The sequence below is a fragment of the Diadema antillarum genome, unplaced genomic scaffold (assembly GCF_040938485.1).
Source record: "Diadema antillarum isolate AM-2024a unplaced genomic scaffold, OU_Dant_1.0 seq00000320_RagTag, whole genome shotgun sequence".
Lineage (NCBI taxonomy): Eukaryota > Metazoa > Echinodermata > Echinoidea > Diadematoida > Diadematidae > Diadema > Diadema antillarum.
This window is the reverse complement of record NW_027271339.1, coordinates 1347703-1372173: the sequence shown is the minus strand read 5'-3', so window position 1 is coordinate 1372173 and position 24471 is coordinate 1347703. Positions and strand designations below refer to the sequence as shown.

General features: G+C 38.6%; 1 protein-coding gene across 2 annotated transcripts in view; it reads left to right on the top strand.

Moving 5' to 3' along the window:
- LOC139730528 (uncharacterized) overlaps positions 1–24471 on the top strand; it is a 148948-nt gene that overhangs the window by 52868 nt on the left and 71609 nt on the right. For both annotated transcript variants that reach the window (XM_071641380.1, XM_071641379.1), the window contains exon 4: positions 18758–18982. In XM_071641380.1, coding sequence (XP_071497481.1) covers positions 18758–18982 — 225 coding nt within the window. The remainder of the gene's footprint in view (positions 1–18757; positions 18983–24471) is intronic.

The window sequence follows — 24471 nt, the reverse complement described above, 5'->3', positions numbered from 1 at the left end:
TGTCTCTATCCATGGACAGAGACACAGATGGATGGACATACATGTACAGCCAGACAGAGCGACATCTATCTGTCTGTCCCATATCTTGTTACGATTTCAAAATTTCTGGTATAGGAATTTTGTGTACTGGTAATCACTACTACAAACCCTCGGTAATGACAGTTATCACCCAAGATTATAAACCTGTTGAGGCGAGTCGGCGAGTATACTTGGGCGAGTGTCTATGGGAAATGTGTGTTGTAGCAAAATCAGCCCGTCCTCAACCGGTTCAAATGTGATATCATTTTAAACTGATCAATATTATTACTTTGTTGATAGAATTAGATAAGGATTTGGAATTATGCCGGCTGTTTAAAAAAAAAAGGTCAAATAAAGCAGCAAAATTGACATTTTAGGATTTTCGGTTCCACTCAATGTCCAGTGTTCATGCGGAGAACTTTCATACCGGAATGTCATCCAGTGTTCATCCACTGTTCGTGCTAGACGGTCTAGCATGCATCGCATCCACTGTTCGTCCACTGTTCCTCCACCGTTCACCCTGGTGTCTTTTTTGGGCTACCTTTCATACCAACAGTGGTCTAGGGTGAACAGTGGAAGACCTCCAGATTTCATCCACTGTTCAGCGTCTGATATGAAAGGGGATATTAGTAAGGCTTCATATGCACGAACTCACAACTGAAATTCAGAGGTGATGATATTACAATTTAGAAATCACAGCAGTCTAAACACAACACTGGTCGAAGAACAAACTAATGATCCTCACACATGCAAATACAGCTCATAGCTAGATCAACAGTGTACATATAAGAGTGTAGTGAGTGAGTGTGTGAGCTTTGAGTGGCTAGTGATTCATCAGTGAACTGGCCTCATACCTGGGTACGTAGTTGGAGATAAAGCAATACCGTGGACTTTTAAACCAGTTTTGATTTTTTGCTCTTCGCTCACAATGCATCGCGAGATTGGCCCGACTTGCCTGCCAAACTCAAGAAATGACTGCGCTGAGTCTACTACACAAATTGTGTGCTTGTGACTTCCTTTTTCTAATAAAAATGCCCTCTGAAACACTCAAAATCATGTACTAGTAATCTGCTCAAACCAAAATAAGAAGTTTAAAGTTTTGTTTTTATTCACATGAAAGCTGATGCAAAATCAGTCATCCAATGCCGATTATTGTCATTTCAACATCTGTTGTGAAAAATCATAATTTTTTAATGATATTTAGGACTTTACTGCACAGCTGAATGGCTAAGAATTCCTGACATGACATCACAATATGTCAAAAGCCACACCCATAATTTAGTCTCCTTCTTTGAGGCGGGGCTTTGCAAGCATAAAATTCTTAAAACTGCATAGTGTTTTTCATTTCTGCTCAAACCTGAGATTTCTAAAGGAATATTAGGGTTGATTACATACATATTAGTTATTTGAATGTTTACAAAGGCCTTTATATTGTGTGATTTCCCTAGACCTTTAAAGATGAATGAAAAGAAAGAGACTGATAAACTTGTCTCAAGAATTTCTTCATGGAGTCATTATCAACATGTCTTTGATAGTAGGTCAATTTAAAGTCTCCCAGTCTAAAGGGAATACAAAAAGGGCTTTCTTACAAGTCTACAGCTTCAAAATCTTCAGGAGAAGTATTTTCGAGGTCAGTAGACTATGGCAGCAATCATGTTTTTGTGGTGAAACTGATATTCACATACATATAATGACTTTATTTTTAATAGCAGTATTATATCCAGCTTACCTCAAACAACAGATGTGAAGCATCAGACACATAAAGCTCAATGCCTCCATCTTTTTTGTAAAGGATGTTGTTGATAATTTTTTTTTTTGCACCAATATGTTGCACAAGGCAGGTTAATACCAACATGTACTAAAAGCCCGGTCACACAGCGCTTTAAGGCTTAATCACGGCCAAAACACGTCAAAAAGTGGTCTCCCGTGAAGCAGACGATGTTGTTCGCATTGATGTCGAGTTTAAGATGAGCTACGGTCGATTTATAGACGTGGCAGGACGTGGAGAAAAATCGGAATGGCGTCAGATGTGGTAAAAAGTTTTGAACTGCTCAAAATTTTATTACGCGGACAACCACGGTGGTAAAGACGTGCAACACACGTGAAACACACGTGATAATCCTTGTTCCGGCAGTGATTAAAACTTGGGGAGACGCAGTAAGACGTGAAAGTTTAGCGGTCTGTCACGGGCAGAGCACAGTCATCTGACGCGTGGTACGCGTTGGTATCACAGGAAATAGTGTGTGTTTAGCGGCTTATCACTGACAAATGGATTTTTTGGCGTACATACACGTCGCTGGACGTCGTTAGCTGTGCTCAGGCAGTGTTTCAGCAGTGGAACAGCCGCCAACGGTCATACCCCGTACAAAGCACTGCCAAACCAAAATTGACCAAAAAATTGCCACTTACGACCACGTCCACCAGATTTTCATAACTTTTTGTGCGTGATTTAGACATGGAGTGCTGTGTGACCGGGGCTTAAAGGAGAGTCTTGAATCTGATCTATTAGGGAAAGATTGTAGTGGGTTGAAAGTATCTGCAATTAATTTTGTGTTTGTTGATGCTTTTTATATCTAAGTTTAACAAAAGAAAGGTACACATAGAATACCACCAATATCATAAAGATATTGACTGTTTTTTTGTGTTTTTGTTTATTTTTCTTTTCTTTTTTTGTTTTTGTTTTTGTTTTTATTATTATTTTTTTTTTTTGCTAAAACAGATTCAGGTTGCTTTCATCTTGTTCATTGTGGATATTATTTCTGTGAGGGATCTTAACTCCATGCTATGACCAAGCAGCTTGTACCACCAAGGGTCATAGTATAGAGCTGAGATCCTGAGAGACAATAATATAATCAACAATGCCCAGGATTAAAGCGGTCTATATATGTTTTATGTACTAAACAATATCAGAATTAAATCCAATGTGGTTGAGAGCATCGCACTAACAAGAACACACATTGTGATCAGGCACTGCCATGGATGTTTGCACAGAGATCACGGGATTTGGATAACGCAGTGGGAGTGATGGCCACCTCTCACACTGTGGAAGCCATGTATAGGCCTAACATGCAAGTGTGTTTACCTGTAGTCGATGTTTCATACACTGAGTAAAACTAAATGATATTGCACTTTCAGATTGAACAATACGTTGCAGATCAATAATTTCAGTGGCTGCTACAGGCTGCTATACAGCTGAGATAGAATTCACACACTACATTCTAGAACCTGGGTAGAGCCTACAGACTGAAAAAAAAAAAAAGTTATCTGTAATGGCCAGGCTGTTTGCAATGTGATGCACAAGGCTCACCACTTGCATAATACACATTGTACATGTATTAAAAAAGCCAAGCATTCACAGCACTGTGTGCACTTCTATAATCTTTGGTTTACAGTAGTATGTAGACACAGACATCCACATACATCCCCATACCTACCAAAGAGGGTAGTTTGGGTGCTACAAGGATGCCCGCTCAAAACACCATATACATGTGTATGCATGTATAGATATATTTCTTTTCTTAAATCACTGTCAGAGATGTATGTTAGCATAAATCGGTATCCTCATTTCCATTAGTCTTGCATGATTGTGCCCAAGTATAGTTTAATCAGTTGCATTTCACATCACATTAAAAAAAGCAATACAAATACAATGTACATTGTATTATATTAAATGGGTTAGTCAAATACTGTCAGTGATTGGCTAAACACAGTCACGTGATGGAGGCACATTGGTTATGTTCGATGATGGGCAGAACATTTTTGTAATGTTCTCCCATGGGAAAACATTTTCACGTAACAAATGACAAATGATACCAAATGATTGAACAAATAATCATATTTTTCACGCAATCAATAGGATGAATTTGCTTATTCCATACAATGTGAAAAAGTAGATGACCGATTACTGTAATGCATACGAAAGTGTTATTTGAAGGACCCGCGCACAGTGAATTTGGCTCTGGGCAAGTGATCAAGTGCGTTGTGCTGGTGGTTCATCTATATAATGACAATGTCTGCATTTCAGAAGTTGGATAGGACTACAGTATGAAGAACAAAGTCTTGTGCAAGGCCACGATAGTACCCTCAATATTAAAGTAGAACGAGAATATTGCTCATAGAAGATGAGGTCTAAATTTGATGGTGTTGCATGTCAGTCAACCTCGCTTATGTCAACCTGGAACAAGTCGAAAACTCGGCTAAGTCAAAGCCCTAGAAAGTCCCAATTTTCTTTTTATTTATTTCCTTAAGATAATCTTTCAGAAGTCAAAATTTACAAGTCAAATTTTGGCTATGTTAAAGATAATTTCAAGCCCAGATTTGTGTGAATACATGTTATCTCCATGGCACAAATTGGAGTTTGTTTTTTTCCTGTGGGTGCAGCGGGGGTTGGTAAAAAACAAAAAAACAAAAAAACTCACAATCAGGTATGGCACTAGCCTTTTGACAAGGCCTCCTGGCTGAGGCTTGAGAAAGAGACTAACTGCGAGGGAACTAGTGAAACGCAAGATCGAGTGGTGCAGCCAGGAGGCCTTTTGGAACCTGACATGAGTTTCTTATCTTTCTATTACTTACATACAGTCAACCTCGCTTACCTCGAGGGCACAATGAAAGTCCCGATTGTTCCTATGGAGTTTCTGTGTATTAAAACTCGCCTAGCTCGAAAAAACTAACTCGAAGTTCGGTTACCTCGAAGGGAAATCTAATGTCCCGATCTAAATTAACTTGTTTTTCCAAGCATGTTACTCAAATCGAAATTGCAAACATCACTCAGCATTTCCGATTAAGCGCGTGTGGACAGCGAAGACATGTCACAAATCTTTTCACACTCGATTGTAAATATTCTGAGACCAGAACGATCGTGCGCCCAAAGAAATACCCGGTACACAGCTGACAAGAAAAATCCCAAACACCTACCTACACATGTACACGGTATGCACATACAGTAGCACCCGTGCCATGGGAGTGCTTACGATAGCACTACGCTCTGCCCCATCATCTTCTTTTCTTAACCACTGTGTTCTGATTGGCGATCGTGATAGTCATGCCGTGCGCGTAGATTTCTTAACCGTCGTGGCACACCTGCTTAGGTGTTGACAGTTATATCTTTGGCATTAATCACTGTCCACTGTCCAAACATCAATCTCCTGCGTAGTGCTTTTTAAACTTTTTTCCTTTCACGAAGTTTGTTTCATTTATTCTCCCCCCCCCCCAAGAATGCAAGCACTGAATACTTTTTTTTTTTTTCAGCAATGCGATTATGAAAACAGTGTGGTATATGATCTGGAAGTATAGGCCTAGCATAATCAAGAATAGTATAGATATGATTTAACAACAGTTTATTCTGACAAATTTAGATGAAATCGAATGATATGCTGTACGATTTTCAGACCAAAAAAAAATCATCATTTACTTTACCCCTGTCTTGACTTGAATCTTATTTGAGTTTTCGGTAATTTAATTTTTTTTTCTTTTCTAGCACAATCGTATAGGCCCCCTAAGATTGTTTCTCTTTTTTTTTATGCGAACAATCCTCTTCGGTAAATGTTTATGATTACAGTTATAGCACTATACTCAGAAGCCGTAAACCGAATCTGATCTTGCAATATTACTCACTACTGTTTTTTGGCAACCAAGTAGCCCATCCTTCGTGTGCTGCACTTATTCAGGGCTCGACACTAACAGTGGCCCGGTGGTCCGGGGCCACCAAAAACGCACGTCGGGCCACCAAAAGAAGTCGGATGTTTGACTTTACTTTTGGAGATGAACAGCGGTAACAATCGGCTCCGTAAGATGCTAAAATAAATGTCAGATGTTTGCTTTTAATTTTGGAAATGAATAACGGTGATATTCGACTCCGTATGATACTAAAATAAATGTTGGATGTTTGCTTATACTTGTGGAAATGAATAACGGTAAGATTCAGCTCCATACGGTGCTTAAATTAATGTCAGATATTTGATTTTGCGTTCGGAAATGAATAAGGATAACATTCGGCTCCGGAAAATGCTGAAATAAATGTCGAATGTTTGCTTTGACGTTCGGAAATGAATAATAATGATATTCAACTCCGTACGATGATTAAATAAATGCCGGATGTTTGCTTGTACGTTCGAAAGTAAATAGCAATAACTTTTAGCTGCGGAAGATGCTAAAGTAAATGTCGAATGATCCCTTTGATGTTCGGAAATGAATAACAATAATATTCAACTCCGTACTATGATTAAATAAATGTCGGATGTTTACTTTTACTTTCGAAAGTAAATAGCAATAACATTCGGCTCCGGAAGATGCTAGAATAAATGTCAGGTGATTGCTTTTATGTTCGGAAGTGAATAGCAGTAATATTCTGCTCCATACGATGCTAAAATAACTGTCGGATGTTTGCTTTTAAATTTCGAAATGAATAACAGTAACATTCAGCTGCATTCCATGGTAAGATTAATGTTTGGTGTTTGCTTTGATGTTCGGAAATGAATAACAATAATATTCAACTCCGTAGATGATAAAATAAATGTCTAATGTTTGCTTTTAAGTTCGAAAGTATATAGCAATAACATTCAGCTCCAGAAGATGCTAAAATAAATGTCAAATGTTTGCTTTGACGTTCGGAAATGAATAACAATAATATTCAGCTCCATATGATGATAAAAATAAATGCCAGATGTTTGCTTTTATGTTCGAAAGTAAATAGCAATAATATTCAGCTCAGGAAGATGCTAAAATAAATGTCGAATGATCCCTTTGACGTTCGGAAATGAATAACAATAATATTCAACTCCGTATGATGATAAAATAAATGTCTGATGTTTGCTTTTATGTTGTAAAGTAAATAGCAATAACATTCAGCTTCGGAAGATGCTAAAATATATGTCGAATGTTTGCTTTGATGTTCGGAAATGAATAACAATAATATTCAACTCCGTACGATGATAAGATAAATGCCTAATGTTTGCTTTTACGTTCGAAAGTAAATAGCAATAACATTCAGCTCTGGAAGATGCTAGAATAAATGTCGAATGATCCCTTTGACGTTCGGAAGTGAATAACAATAATATTCAACTCTGTATGATGATTAAATAAATGTCGGATGTTTGCTTTTACTTTCGAAAGTAAATAGTAATAACATTCGGCTCTGGGAGATGCCATAATAAATGTGAGATGATTGCTTTTACGTTTTGAAGTGAATAGTAGTAACATTCTGCTCCATACGATGCCAAAATGAATGTCGGATATTTGCTATTATATTTCGAAAGTAAATAACAGTAACATTCAGCTACGTTTAATGGTAATATAAATGTCTGATGTCTGCCTTGACGTTCAAAAATGAAAAACAGTAACATTCGGCTCCGTACGATGCTAAAATAATTGTCAGATGATTCATTTCACTTTTGGAAGTGGACAGCAGTAACATTCGGCTCCGTATGATAGTAAAATAAATGTTGGATGTTTGCTTTTAAATTTGGAAATGAATAACAGTAATATTCTGCTCCGTACGATGCTAAAATAAATAACAGATTGTTGTTTTTACATTTGGAAATGATTAACGGTATCAATCGGCTGACTGAGAGTGCTGCTGGTAGACACACGGAAGACCGGTGCCTAGTGGTGCGACATTGCCGTCGCTCCCTGTAGCTCTAGATGTTCTTGGTGAGCTACATGTACGCCCATAGTTGTGCGAAATATTAATAGTTTGCAAAGCTAAGAATGTGATTCTTGTGTAACTGTGTGCTTGGTACATTTAGTTTGTGTTTTGACGGGTTTGTCTACATGACGTGTACGAGTATTACGCAAATGCATACACAGTATTCTGTAGACACACCACAGTCATCCACACGCAATGTACATTCAGCACGCATGTTCTGCAACCCCGTCCTGCACTCGATTATGTACTGGTATTTTCTTTTTGTTTTTATGGTGATAGGTGATTTAATTGTCCACCAGAAAACAGTGTTGAAAGAAGAACATCGATTTTCATTCAATTCATTCATAAATAATTAAAGTCGATTCAATTCCAATTGACAAGCATGCAAACAATCGGTAGGCACTATAACAGATACCATGTTGAACATCGATAAACGTCGGATAATTAGAAGAAAATTCGACATACGCGGACCTCGAAGTTCGCATACGTCAAACCACTTTCTTCAGTCCCAACTGATTCGAGGTATGCGAGGTTGACTGTAGTCACGTTCACCCTTTCTGGAAGGTTCTGTAGTTCTCTCCAACATGGGGCTACATACTTGTGACTTCAAGAGCCTTCCAGATACCCTGACTTCCTGTCTAGTTATGTGCATAACATCATACCTGAAAATAACTACCGCTACCAATTAGATTGGGCTACAAGGACAGTGTATGTATTTCATCACTCAGCCAAATATGTAGGCACTTCCTGGAACTTTCTGTATTGGGTGAGCTCTTGCCTTTCACATGCATGCACTGTATAGCTATAGAAACTTCTCCACTAACAACCACGTACATCATATATCTAGCAGAATGTACATTTGTGACAATTAGCATACCAACTGCAGATAGACTCATGAATGCATGAATAATTCATGGTCGCAAAGCGGCAGAAAAAATCCAGGTTTGAAAAGGCCTCGTGGCTGCCCCACTTGATCTCACGTTCACCCATTTCTTGCAGTGCTTGGTATGGCGAGTTAGTCTCATTCCTCAGCCACGAGGCCTTGGCAAAAGGCTAGTATGGCACTGACGCAACCTGTAATTACTGTATAACCTCTTATTTTCGCGTACCGGTACAGATATTTTCGTGAAAGAGGAGGTCACAGACATTTTCGCGAGATGTTGTTTTTGCAAATTGACACCGACACTACCATAAATGCACTATTAGCCTAGCGCATGGCAACATTTTCCCATGTTGTTAAATTTGCGATCCAACTGTAATTTACGAAATCCGCAAAAAATCAAACCCTCACAAAAATAACAGCTTGTACAGTGATCAGTTTGTGAGTGCATAACATGTATACATATACTTTACACTTCACCCCGTTCCCAGCAGGTCTAATACAAATCTGCTGTGAAAAAATGTGAGCACATGCTTTCTGCCAACATGCCCACGCCGTCATGAACTCTAGCTTGGTTGGCTGATGGTCACACACATGGGTTGGGCTTTTATTCTTTATGCAATTATTGTGCATCAGACCAGGGGATTGTATGCGACCAGACCCACACCTAGGCATAAGTTGTGTATCCTTAGGCGGGAACACATAATGTGATAGTGCATATGATATTGGTGTGTGTTTACTGCCAGTGTTCAGTGATTCATCAGGCGGTGAAGCCACAAGATATGAACACAAGATCTTGACTCTGTCAATATGAGTTACTGTGTATAAAACCAACTCAAAACCAGCACAAGATTCATGTTTACTTTTTGTGTCCTCTGCACTTTTTGATAATCGTACTTGTATTATTGATGATGATGATCAGGAGTTGTCAAGACTGAAGAATGGAGATAAATACTCTTACCATGATGGTTGTGACCGTGTAAAAAAAAAAAAAATACATGCAATGCATTCCATTATCACAGTCCAATATGTTAGCTTCACGATTATTGTACAAACTCGAGCAAAGCAAAAACACTATAAACAACATATTGCTACCGTTTGCTGTTATATTATGGTCAATGTAAATATAAAAAGACATTGCATGATGAAAATTCATCAGAAAATGTAAGTCAAAAAAAATTTACTTCCGCAGAAGTCAAATTTTGCTTAAGTTGAAGTGTTTTTGTCGGTCCCGATAGATTCCACTTAGGCAAGGTTGACTGTATTATGTGTGTGCATGTGTTTTTCTGGATACTTGCAATGTAGCAAAGAGGGTTTTATGTAGAATAAGAGGAGGGATTCAAGTTATTTTCTCTTCTTCCAATTAGAGGGTGTAATCATGCAATGATTTATTAGCAGCAGGTGATTTGAAAAATTTTGAATAATGACTGAAACCTCATTCATACCTTATTATAATGCATGAGTGCATGAATGCAATTGTTATTGAAGTGATTACATCTGAGTGCTGATGGACATCTGCCTGACAAAATATTTGAATGTCAACACAATGTTTCACTTGTAATGATTTGCATCAGGAAGAGGTGGGGAAAGCCCTATGTCAACAATTTGTAGGAATGATCTACCTAGGGGATGCATGCAGACTGAGACTGTACTTTGTACCATCATACATTTGCAGAATGCAGAGTGTAGATCAGCATTGTGGTGTACTTTAACCTAGAGCTGTTTACACCTAGAAATGAGCAAAGGACATATCTAGAGCTAATAACCTAGAGCTGTTTACACCTAGAAATGAGCAAAGGACATATCCAGAGCTAATGGCATCCTTCATAAATTATTTGTACATTATTTAACAATTCTGTTACCAAGTCAACATTTGCAGGTACACGTAATATTGTTTTGTCCTTTGAGATTGTCACAGAGCATTTGAAACATACACTGTAAATCCATGTCCCACTGGTAAATTTCAGTTTGAATGAGGGCCCTATCATCCCCTCCAATTTTCCCAGGTAAAGCCTACTCTTCTATTGTTCTTGCTTAATTTCCATGTGAAGATTTATATCTTTGTGTGTGTGTCTATTTCTTAGCCTACAGCTTACCTACGGCTGTGCTGTCAATTTGTTGGTATCAAATATTTAATTCAAATGAGAGAGAAAAAAGAAAAAAATTAGGCTTTGCTTAGTCACACAATAATGTTATACATGTAGCATCTCCCCTTTGATGAGAAAAACTGTTTTCCAATTAATACATTCAGAAAACAAAAAAAAAGGTAGAAACATTGCTATGATGACTGCTATGCCTCTGCTATTTTACACTGTTCTAATAGGTGAACAGAACATCTTACCAGTGTAAGGCAATGGTTTCATATGATTTGCAAGTAATATCTGTTTACATACACCAATTTTCATGACAAAACTGAGTCATTTTCAAAATATCAACAGAATACTGAAATTTTAGCATTTTCTTTTGACTATCGACCCCATGGCCCAAATCTTTCCCTACAGAATGATTGTGTGGTATATACAAGTTTAACCAGATTTGATCTCATCACGGGATATTAGGTGATATACCACAAGTAAAGTTGAAGGATTGCGAGCAATAGACAATGCATTAACCAAGGTAAAGAAAGTATTTTTCACATTTGACCCTAATTTATGTATAAAGCCAAGATGATGTCTGATCAAGAAGTTGTTATTCATTAAAATAATCCACATTACAGAATCTATAGAGTGCAACATTAAATTGGGGTTTGTAGTAATCAAGTTGCAGTTTATTTGACCTTTGAACCTAATCTGCACATCCAAGCTAGCGTCTGATCAAAAAGTCATTAACTCATAGAATGAAACATTTTCGGTCTGTGTGCAATATATTGGGAGCGAAGGGTCTGTATTAACCAAGATACAGAATAAAGTATTTTTGATCTAGAATCCAAATTCATGCTCACAAGATGGTGTCCAAAGAAGAAGTTGTTATGCAATGAAATAATTCATGCAACATGCTCTATATGTGTGCAAAATATGGGGCTGATAGGGCTTGGACTAACCATAATACAGAATAATGTATTTATGACATTTGACTCCGATTTGCACAGCCAAGATAGTGTGTGATCAAGACGACATTGTTTTTTAGCTCACCTGAGCCAAAGGCTCAAGTGAGCTATTGCGATGGCTTTTCATCTGTCGTGCGTCGTCCGTCGTGCGTAAACTTTTTACATTTTCATCTTCTTCTTGAGAATCCCATGACTGATTTTCACCAAACTTGGCAGGTAGCATCCCAAGGGGGATAGGATCTCAATTTGTTCAAATGGGCACCATGTCCCACCAGTAGGACCCACGGGGGCCCAAACCCCCAAAATTAAGGAATCTTAAAAAATCTTCTTCTCTAGAACCAGAAGTGATAGAGCTAAATTAATACTATGAGTTAGTACATTGATGACTGTAGTTTCAAGTTTGTTCATTGCGGAATCAGGGATGCCCCCATTGGGACTCAGGGGAGGGAGTGGGAGGGGTCCTCATCGGAGCTTTAATTGTAATTTTCATCTTCTTGAAAACCCCATGATGAATCAAGGGTGCCCCCGTTGGGACCCAGGCGAAGGGGTAGGGAGGGGTCCTAATGGGGCTTAAATTGTAGATTTTCATTTTTCTTGAAAACCCCATAATGAATTTTCACCAAACTCGACAGGTAGCATCCCTAGGGGGATAGAATTTCAGTTTCATCAAATGGGCACCATGCTCCACATGGGCGGGGGGGGGGGGGGGGGGGGGGGGGGGGGGGGGCGAGGGGGACCCAGTCCCTCTGGTAAGGAATCTTTAAAGAATTTCTCTAGAACCAAAAGTGATTGAGCTAAGTTAATACAGTGAGTCAGTATATTGATGACTTTAGTTTCAAGTTTGTTCATGGCAGAATCGGGGGTGTCCCCTCACCGCTTGGGACCCAGGGGGAGTGGTGTTGGGTGGGTCCCAATGGGGACTTAAATTGTACATGTTCATTTTCTTCTTGAAAACCCCTTGATGAATATTCGCCAAACTTGGCAGGTACCATGCCTGGGGGTTAAGATCTCAATTTGTTCAACAGGGCACCATGCTTCCCTTTGGGGCCCCTAAAGAGGGCCCAATCCCCCCTCCACCCCCCCCCCCCCAACTTTAAGGAGTATTTACAATTCTTCTTCTCTAGAACCAGAAGTGATAAAGCAAAGTTACTATGAGTTTGTACATTGATGACTGTTGTTCCAAGTTTGTTCATTGCAGATCCAGGGCTCCCCCCCCCCCCCCCCCGAGTCAGGGAGGGGGGGGGGGATCCAAATGCAGACCTAAATTGTACATTTTCATGTTCTTGCTGAAAACAACACAATTGATTTTCACCAAACTTGGCAAGTAGCATTCCTAGGGGGATAGGATCTCAAAGTGTTTGAATGGGCACCATGCTTTCTTTTTGGGCCAATAGGGCCCCAGGGGGCCCAAACCTCCTAAATTAAGGAATGTTTATATAATATTGGATGGCCTTGAGATTAATACAAGGAAATATTGGACGAGCTACGCACAAATATTGGACGAGTCGAAATATTGGACGAGCTACGCACAAATATTGGACGAGTCGAAATATTGGACGAGCTACGCACAAATATTGGACGAGTCGAAGACGAGTCCAATATTTGCTTGTATTAATCGAAAATAGGACATCCAATATTATCATTATTATCCTACAGAGGATTTTAGCAAAGAATGTTTTCACTTACCCTTTCTGTCTCCGAGTGCTGTATGGTCTCCTACTGTATTTGATCCTGACATGGGTTATGGTACACTCTTCAGTGCAAGTTAATCTACTTCATTCCCTGATAAAACAGTGATCTATGTATCCATGGTAGCCGTCATGTTACTGTTAGGCCAAGATCTAGCTAATTTAGACCAGAATTAGATTTTCTTGTATCCGAGATCTGAGACACAATTCACGTCACATCTACCGTAGATCGTGAAAGATCGAATTACTAGTACTGCAGTCCTACTGTACTTAGTAACACATAACGTAACATGCATGCAAATGCATAGCGGCGGCGGCGGCCGGCTACATGTATTTGTATATCGCGCGTGGGCTATCTAGCAGTAGCGCTGAATTGATCAATCGTCGCCTTCACAAAAAAATGCAACTTGTTTTCATTAAACCTAAATTTAATTTCCTGGTATGAAAGTGATATTTTGAAAAATAGTATGCAAAACAATTTCAACTAATTGATATATGAAATCTGTTTGTATAAACACAGAATTTTAGAAGAAACGATATTTTAGTTAATTCGTGATTGACCAATCAGAGACATTTTTACTTCATATTTCAGGTCATCTCGTATTTATCTCAGCCAATCACGGTGCAGTTTATAAAAACTTTGGGGAATCCCCCTCTTGCCGTCCAATGTTTTAAATATTGGTCGCCTCGGCAAAAAATATTGGTCGAGTTCAACAAACTTTATAAGTGGGCTGGAGGTGATGAGGTGCGTCGACAAAATAACACTTGTATTTGGGCTCTAAAAATCCTCTGTATGGATAATAATCAATAATATTCTTCTCTAGAATCAGAAGTGATGGAGCTTTAAGTCTCTGGGGGTTTTTTTCAAACTGCATTGTCCACCATTCCATAAAGTACAGTATACTTGGCAGATATTTTTACCAGTGTGATGGGATATGCAAATGGACACCATGCCTCCAGTTCTCAAAGCTGCCCCACCCCCCAAGTTTCCAATGTTCTCAGGTAAAAATCTGCAAGAATGCATGGAAGGTGAACTTGCGATGCTCAGGTGAGCGTGAGAACCCCCGGGTCTCTTGTTTTCTAATGATTCACATCATATGGCCACATATACATGTGTCCAAAATATGGAGGAGACAGCACAAGGATTTTTATGAGACATTCACAAGAACATTTTAACATACAAAAATAAAGCGTGTGTACCTTTGACCCCAATGTACATAGCCAAGATTGCATCTGATCACGAAGTCTGTATTTATTATATGATTCTAGTGATTTGACTTTTACCCTGAGATTTCTATCTAAAAGGGGTTGTATTCTTTTCTTTCTCTATCTCTTTGGACTCCCATAGGAGTTGTTTTGGATGACAAGCTGAATTGGAAAGATCATATAAGTGATATCTTAAGGACGTTCCTCAGTTAAAGTGAAGTCCATGTCATTTTCTTCAAACTTTCCATACAGTAACTCTGACCCATCCGAAGCCCAAATATGTAAATAAAACCATAGGTTCATGTGCTTGTTTTTCTTCTACGGGACTTTGAAGAATATGACTAATCTGCCGTCCTTTACCAAAATGATATAACGTTACAGGATCAAGACCATGACTGGCAACAAAATCTGCAATGACAAACTTAAATCCCCATAATTCTTTCAAAATCCACGTTATTTTCCCCAAATTTGCAAGAATTGCAGAAAAAGGTACCCAAAACGAGGAAAGGGTTTCAAAGTTAGGGTTTACACTCTCATTCTTTAGCAAACAGCACCCTCACGCGGCAGAAAACACCAAAATCTCTCAAATTCTTCTCATTTACGTTTTCTGTTAGGGGTGAGATAAAGGACAAAGTTCATAAAACTTATGTTGTATATTCAAAACCCATGTCATTTTCACGAAACTTGACCAAATTGTAGAAGAAGCCTTACTAATTCCAGAAAAAACAATAAAAAGTGGGGTTCATGTGCTCGTTTTTGTGCCAGCAGCGCCCCCATGTGACATATATCATCGTAACTCCTCAAAATCTGGTCAGGAACCTATGCAGGGATGCCCTGACAAGGTGGGTTCATAAAACTTATGCTGTATATTCAAAACCCATGTCATTTTTACGAAACTTGACCAAATTGTAGAAGAAGCCTTATTTATTCCAGAAAAACAATAACAAATGGGGGTTCATGTGCTCGTTTTTGTGCTAGCAGCGCCCCCATGTGACATATATCATCGTAAGTCCCCAAAATCTGGTCAGGAACCTATGCAGGGATGTCGTGCCAGGCTGGGTTCATAAAACTTATGCTGTACATTCAAAATCCATGTCATTTTCACGAAACTTGACCAAATTGTAGACGAAGGCTTACTTATTCCAGAAAAACAATAAAAAGTAGGGGTTCACGTGCTAGTTTTTGTGCTGGCAGCACCCCCATATGATAGAAATCATCCTAGGACCCCAAAATCTGGTTATAAACCTATTGTGGGTGCCCTGATTAGGTGGGGTTCATGAATGTCATGCTGTACATTCAAAACCCATGTCATTTTTACGAAAGTTTATCAAATGTAGAAGAAGGGTTACTTAATGCAGAACAATTGTACAGATGGGGGGGGGGGGGTTCATGTGCTCGTTTGTAGTGCTAGCAGAGCCTCCTTGCAACAGAAATCATCGTAAGATCCCTATGTCTGGCCAGGAACCAATGCAGGGATATACCCTGCTAGAATGCATGAATCTCCACATGCTGTTCAGTCAAAACCCCACTTTCTTTTCTTTCTTTTTTTAAACAGAAAACGTGTCACAATTGCAGTGATATGGTGAAAAAATATTCAAAAAGGAATGTCCTTGTGCGTTTTGTTATTATTTCCCTTACACAGCCATAATAATATGTGGACGCAAGTGTGGAAAACTCCACGTTGACATGCTTGTTTGTTTGTTTGTTTTATCCACTTGCTGTAACCATGTGCAGAAAGTAATAATGGAGGAAGGCGAATAAATATAAGGAAATGGGAGTTTTAGCATTAGTCTGACGGTCCTCCAAAGGAAAAACAAATCTTAATATAATGACGTTGATTGTAGATTGCATGTGTTGGTTGTTGCAGTGGTTGGTAAAGTGAGTGTTGTAAACTATGGAGATGTACCTTGAGTACCCCCCCCCCAAAAAAAAAAAAAAAAAAAAAATTCTTTGATTCCCCTTTTGTTACACCAGATTTGGTAATCAAAAATTAATATCTGAATGGTGAAAGTGATAAATGTTTGTTTGATAATACTTTCGTAACCTTGTATTTTGTAACCAAAAAAACCCCAAAACCAATATTTTGTATTAGTAATGACAAGTTTAGATGTACCTGTAATTTAGATTTTAACGGAGATACTCAGGTTGTTTGAGTTGTTAGACCTAAAGATGAAATGTGTGTCGTATATGTTTGTTTTGTTGTTGTTGTTGTTGTTGTTTTGAACACCTAGTCTAGTAGACTATTTGTATAGTAGTCCCCGACTAGGTAGAGGCCCTAGATACCTTAGCACTCCACTTGACCATGTTGATGAACAGATGATGAACTGCACGTCACAAAACAGATCGATGGATTGAAAATGGAAACAGCTCAGTTCCACTTCCAAGCTTCCCGATTCTGTCGATCAGTGTTGTGCTACCATGACAATGTAGGTAAACCTATATTATGCGGCTCGTACCGCTGAACTTTGCGTAGTACGTACAGATTGTAACGCGTACAGTCGGCACGCGAGCCGAGCGAGGCCGCCCAGTGCGGGGAGCTGTCGGGTATCCGTACGTACCATGTACCACACTCTAGCTCGATCTGCTAGCAGCTGCTCAGCTCAGCTAGCTCAGCTCATCTCTCGTGCGTGAGCTTCTACGCTCTTTGTTACATCACTGCCAACCTACGCAGCTAGGATGCGCACAAACTCAACTGAGGAACGTCCTTAAATAAACACAAGTTTCAAAAGTTATTGGAGCCATAAATAGACTCAGAAAGGTTTTACCTTGAGCATTGAGCAACTTAAGTTTCTTTACATATCATATCAAGTTATGATCTTGCTTCACTTCACATACAATGTAATTGTAACATCATATGGAGTATCAGCCCTTTAATCTATTTCAATAGGCTTGTGTTGATACAAAAAAAGTAATACACAGTATAACTGGATTACCTCCATATCACATACAGCTCCATACTTTCAGAAAGTTAACCAGTTCAAAATTCAGGATATACACAAATTGCAAACTGCAAATTTTATGTTTTCATATATATATGATTTGTTGCCAAAGTTGCTTGGTGAATGTTAGACCTTTTGTTCCTTATTCCACAAGGCAGTTAAGTTTCATTCATATCACTAGTTTTAATGATGAATTTTCTTGTATCACAATCAGATATTTTTGTCCAAAATTGTATATGGAATGGTCTTAAGGAAGACTTAAGAAAATGCCCCCTCTTTATCACAATTTAAAGATAAATTTTAAGTAAAACTTACTCATTCATACCCTCTGTTATCATATTTATCTGCAGATTTGCTCTATTTTGTGAAATTTCTTGGGATACTGTATACGCTATAATTTTCGCGTACATAAATTTTCGCGAATTGCCGCTGTCACACATTTTCGCGAGTGGTTAAATTCGCGATTGGGGGACCAGAGAAAATATGAAGTGGCAAAGAAAGTGTGAATTTTTAACTTACTAGCAAATAAGAATGATACTAGTTATACACTGCATGAAAAAGACTTGCCAAACTCTGTGAACTAGTAAGTTAGAATTCAACATTTTTGAAGTGGTTAAGTCCATCGCGCTAGATTTCTGACAAGTGGTCCCCTAGATTTCTGACGAGTGGTCCCCTTGCGATAATGGATTGGCTCTCTACAGTATTCGTAAGTAGACGTGGACGTGCGTAAACAAGCGTAGCCAGTATGGTCTGTTCGGTAAGCCGTGACATGGTATACTACAGCTGTAGTACTGAAATGTTCGTATCATCAAGGCAAGGGATTCATTTTGGAAGGTAATATTTTCGCGTGTTGTTAATTTCGCGAATAGCTCCCGACTCGCGAAATTCGCGAAAATAAAACCCCCGCGAAATATATAGCGTATACAGTAAGCCATTGATAGGCCATTGGCTTTTGTTTTTGTTCTCAAATTTTGTATTAGCCTGTCTAAGCTTTTACCTCTGTATCTTGTCAGTGATATCTTCAGTGCCTTTTTTTCTGTGTATATATATGTATATATATATATTTTTTTTTTTTAATCAAATGTGAAATAAATGAACTGAACTTGAAGTTGAGTCAAACTTATACAAGGCTACTTAAAATGTAGTTGTTAATATGATGAAATACAAGAGAGACATTGAGTAAAATTAAGTACAATCTTGTAGTCTGCCATGTGTAGCATAAAGGTTTATGCAACATTGCTTTCTTCTTTCATATGATTTACACTTGTTATTTCTTCTATTTTGGAGTTATTAATGATTTTTCTTTTCCTCTCTGCTGTTTGCTAAATGTTTTCTCAGGCCCTTGAACAGGAGCGACATGAACTGCGTATGAAATTGGAGACAGCCCAGGTGGAAAAGGAAAATATTGCCTATGATCTCAAGATGGAGGTGGAGTCATTGAGGAAGGAGCTATCCAATCAAAACACTGTCCTGAAAGTTGCCAAAAGCAACAAACAGGGAATCATTGGTGAGCTGATGGAGCAGAAGGACCAAAACCAGAGGTTAACTGCACAGCTGCTTGAGGTAAGATGACAAATCTTCAACTCTAAATAAATAAGGCACATCCATGTGCCCCCTCCCCATTTCTCAGGACAATATATCTGCCTGTAGATACAACGTACAGTATGTCTCATGAATGTGCATGGCCACACAGACTCCTATTTTTGTCTTTTTCTTTTAATTTCTCTCACGCCCTCTTTCTCTTTCACTGTCTTCTCCCTCCCCTGTATTTTGTACATTATGTAGACACTTATTTAATTCTTACATCTCAACAAAACCTACCCCGACCAAAAAAAAAAAAAAAAAAAATGAAATGTTTACAGGATGAGAAAAGGCTCAATGTTACAAACAATATTTCTCAAAGGTATGATGTGAACTCCACATACCTCTATACAGTAACAGGGAAACACCATGAGAATGGTTGCAAAGCCTTACTTGTATTTCTCAGTCTCACAAAAAGAGGCGATAAGTAACAATTATATGGAAAATTAAAAAAGAGAGAAAAAAAAAACAGTGGCATGACATGCAGACTGATTTTTCTTTTTACAGTCATATCAAGGCTCAGACAGCATAAGAAACCATTTATAATACCAGTTTCAAATATTTATTTGATTGTTTTTTACATAGTCAAATTCTTTAGAGGGTTATCAAATGTTTCACAGTTGGCATGATTTAGAATTGATATGACATTACATGAGTTACTTAGCAGAAGTATACACCCTACTATTAAAAAGATATCTTACATTTTCTTGAAACTTTGTTATACATACTCAGAATATCATTCATAGGCTTTGAAATGTGTAGGTGAGCAAATATGTGTAGAGCATTTATCATGCCAGAGAGTACAAACAGGAGAGTGGGAAAAATTGCAAATTGCAAATGCAGAGAAATAGGGTAGCCTGTTTACATAGTGTTTCCTTTCATCCTTGCATGGCCAGGACATATTACAAGGCCATCCAAATGACGAATAGGGAAGTAGATGTGACAGTCATTTCTATGGGACTCTCTGGTGCATGATTTGTTAACCTTGACTTTACTCTGTGGAGGGGATGTGATTCTCTGCATGAGTTGGTAACCTTGCCGCAGCAAATAGCTGTTGCATTTCAAGCAGCAAGATGAGATGGTGGTTCCTCATGTGTAATGAAGTGCAGCTGGAGGAAAGGGAGGAGGGGAAAGGTTTTGTACATGGCTGAAGTGTTCGTGTGTTGTAGCTGAGTGGAAGCTTATGCCAACTTCATGCATAATACAGTGCTCACCAGTTAATCGGGAACTGCTTTTGCGGGAACCCGCTTAAGTGCAACAAAACTTGATGTAACAAATTCTTCACATGCTTTTTCCACCACTTAATTGGAACCGTGAACCGCTTTATCGGGACAAATCTGGCTGAAATACTTCCATTGTTCGTGTATTAATGTCTAAAAATGATAAACCAATCCTTGGAAATAATTGCAGGGATTTCATTTCCTTACCAGAAGGATTATTTTCCAACCAGTTCCCGATAAACTATGCCAACTGCGGTCTAAACATTTGCCATTAGACAGTGAGATGTAGCACAGAGGCGGTCTTATTGAGCGTCATTCTATCTTGCGTTGTCATCTTCTACTCATGCACTCACACTGTACCACCCCTTCAGTGTGATACTGAGAGTCATCTTCCCTGCGTGCGGCCCATACTCTCCCTGTTTATGCATACAGCTTAGTATGCATGCATATAGTGTGTGTGTTTGTGTGTGACAGTGTAACAGGTGGTATTAACCCGTTGAGGACGAGTCCCGAGTATACCCGGGCAGCTGTCTACGGGAAATGCGTGTTGTAGCAAAATCAAACCGTCCTCAACGGGTTAATATGAGAAAAATGTGTTCCTATGATCTTCGCAATCAGTGTCGTCGTAATGTGCATCGGAGTCAAAAGGGGCTTGAGCTTTTGATCCAAGCAGAATCTTCGCCCGAGGCAAAATGACAAACAGGCAGGGACAGCAATCACATATAAGGACTACACACAACAAGAACAGTCAGGGGAGGGCTAGGGACACAGACCAAAGAAAACAGAATCCATTGATGCATTTGCCAAAATGATAACATTGCTGTGTCTTTTCTTATCGCCGTTTTGTGTCTGCGTGTCGTACTGCGCATGTATTTGTTGCTGTGGTTATCGGCGGGTTTGATGACTGTGCATGGTTAATGCCCACATACTGGGTTTCATGTCGTTTGGTTTGCCCGGGCCAATACCGGCCACCGCTTATGCGGGAGCACTGCTTAAACAGGAGAAAAACTTGTCTCCCGACCCTTCCCAATTTAAGCAGTGAGCACTGTAGTGATTCATGAAGTGCAGTTATTTCTGAATTTTCATCTGTTTGAATGTTTGATGAAACAATCACATACCCATTTTCCTCGTGAACTATTTTGGTCATTTGTAAATAATTCAGTGAGTTCTGTTTCTATGGGTTTGTTGTAGAAGGGGCTTTGCATATACTAATGAAGATACAGAATGAAGTATATTTGACCTTTAGATCTACTTTGCACAGCCAAGATTGCATCTGAGCAAAAGCCATCATTTTATGAAATGATTCTTGCAACATGGTCTATATGCATGCAAAATATGGGAGCTATAAAGCTTGTATAAGATACTGGATTAACGTTTTATGGCTTTTGACCCTAATTCACGCAGCCAATATGGTGTCTGATGAAGTAGTTATGTTATTAATGATATACATGACATGGACTATACATGTGGATATTTGACCTGGAAAGCCTATCTATACAAACAATGTGAGATGAGAATTTCATTCATTTGAATGGGAATTGTTGGTTGCAAAATTGACTGAAATAGTATTTACTCTTAATACTGAGATCAGCTATTCAATTCAAAATTTTTGCATACAACGTCTTCATACTTTACATGGATTTTGACGCTCATTTTCATTTCTCTTGTGAATTGGTACATGATCAGTTTGCTCTGATCTGTTACGAGTTACAGGAGTCTGCTTGCCATCTCATTGTGCTGTCTTTGTGTTGTTTATGCTATGCACTTCATAGGAGACAATTAATCATAAAGCTGGTAACCATATCAAGAGGTTGTCACATCAATCAGGTCACACAGAACTCTCAGTGAGATACTATAAAACCAGAAGCATTCTTGCATGAAACTTTCAGGAACTGGAGCAGTCTGTCTTTTTCAAGACATGAAACTTTTGCAAATTGCCACCCATGAAGGATTATGAGTACCTGGTATACTAAATGTACTATTAATGCAGGGATTGTTTAACACATGGTGCTGGTTGATTCAAAACAGACAACAATACCTTCAAGCAACACATAAACAGCTAGAAAAGCACTCGGAGAGCACAGACCTCTGCCAAGCAGCCTATTTCCACCCATGCAGTCATGCTGAAAATTGCCCAATTTCTTATAGCCGCATTCACACATACAAAATAGTAATGACTGCGATCTAAATATCAAGATTTATAAAGTGTGAATCCCACTTACAATGTCTAAAAAGAAGCCTTGTGTTTAATAGTACCTCATCAGCTTCCTGCATGCTGCGCGGCACCTCAAGCAGAGCATGCAAACCTCAAGTACACACAGGTTGAACTCCCAAGTTCATTGACCCTATTTGCCAAAATATTATCAAATCCTTCCAAAATTCATTAAAAAGTCCCAAATCCCTACCAAAATTAAATTATCTGTTCCTTGTGTGATTATGGACCTTTCCTGTAAGTTTCAGCTGAATCCGTTCAACACCTTTTGAGTTATTTTGCAAACAGACAAACAAACAAACAAATTCCAACAAAAACATAACCTCCTTGGTGGAGGCAAAAATACTGAATGTGCACTACTATTAAAGTATGCATAATGTTCACATTAATAGTATGGTGTACTAATACTGTTTGATCATGCATCAAACTGTTGCAGCAGCAGTACAAGTCAACTTACTTGTACCATATGTCCAAAAAAAAATTACAATAAGATTTTCTGGAATAATACCTTTAAAATAGGTGAATCGATAAAAATGCAATTTCAAGGTGTGAAACTATAACTTATCACCCACATCTAACAGAAAACCCCATCTAATTTGCTTCATTGGTAACAGAGAAATTTGGATCTGTGTAGAGCATGTCAGGAATCCCTTCCCTCCTAGTTTTGTCCATTGTGCTCACACCTTACCAATTGCCATGAGCATCCAAGTGCTAAACTTGGGAGAACAAACCCATGACATGCTTTACAACGATCCACATTTCTCTGCGACCACTTTACCAAATTGAATGGAATTTTCTGCAAGATTTAGTTAAGAGGTTATAGTTCATACCCTGAAAAAGCATTCAGATTATTCAATCATTTTTAAAGTTAGCAATGCGAAAATCCTGTTGTAATGTCAGAATTTCGAAGCACGGGTATTTGTTCCAGATTCATCATGCCACTGCCAGCAATCAGGGATAGCCCTGGTGGTAGTGTCACTGCCTGGAAAGCAGTACATGACAGGTTTGAACCTCACTGGTTCCCTTTTCCGCAGTTGAGATCTTCCAAATTTCATTTATTCAGAGGGCAGACGAAATGAAATAAACTCATACCCCAGATCTTCCCCCTCTGCTTAATTATCTCTTGCTTTTATAATCATATATTTTGACACTAAAATGTTCTTCTAAAATGACAGAGAAAGTAGGGAAATAAGATACTTGTATCAAATCGATGAGCACGGTCAGTTCTGTCACTTCGGCAGCCATCCTGAGTCACACAATGCATTGTGAAAGCTACGAATGCTGTTGATGTGATCTCTACAAAAACTCTCACAAAGTCTCACAAAATCCTGTCAGTCTCAATAGCACCGATTGTGCAAATGAGGTTCTGAATAAACCCATCAGATTTGCCTCATCGCATGGGCTGCAGTCTGACTGTCAGATTTTGGCTCATGTTATCTATAGGCTGCACCCAGACTATGTGATCTCAATTCTTGAAACAAAAAAAAAAAACTTGCTGCCCATATTCCATCAAATTATGGTTCATTTATTGTGCTATAGACTCAGAGTACAAAAGCTTCATTGAGCTGTCAAATGTTTTAATTTAGTTTTTGGTTGATGTGACCTGGTTATACTATATTACATGAAATGAAAAATTGGAGTACATTATAAAGAAGCATCACTTTTCACCACTGACCTTTGAAGCAGTGTTGATCTCAGAACTGACTAACAAAGTTATGAAGTCACCTGCTGATACCAACACATTAGATATATGAGTACCTAAGAAATTTGAAAAAAAAATTACTGCTTTTAATCCCACATGCATTTACACAGTAATGTTTCGTAGTGCCTAGTGTCATCATATGTGACCGTGCATTACAAAACCAACAAAAAGTTGCACGCCTTGGTTTTATGTGAGGACTCAAAAAAGTTGAAATGGGTTAACCAAATCAATCTTTAGTTTTTCATATTTTCTGAAAGAGCTATTCTTCTTCGACATCAATCCTAAGTTTTGGATCATAAAATGAATTGTCGACAGTGTGTTTTCAGCAGTTTTTCTA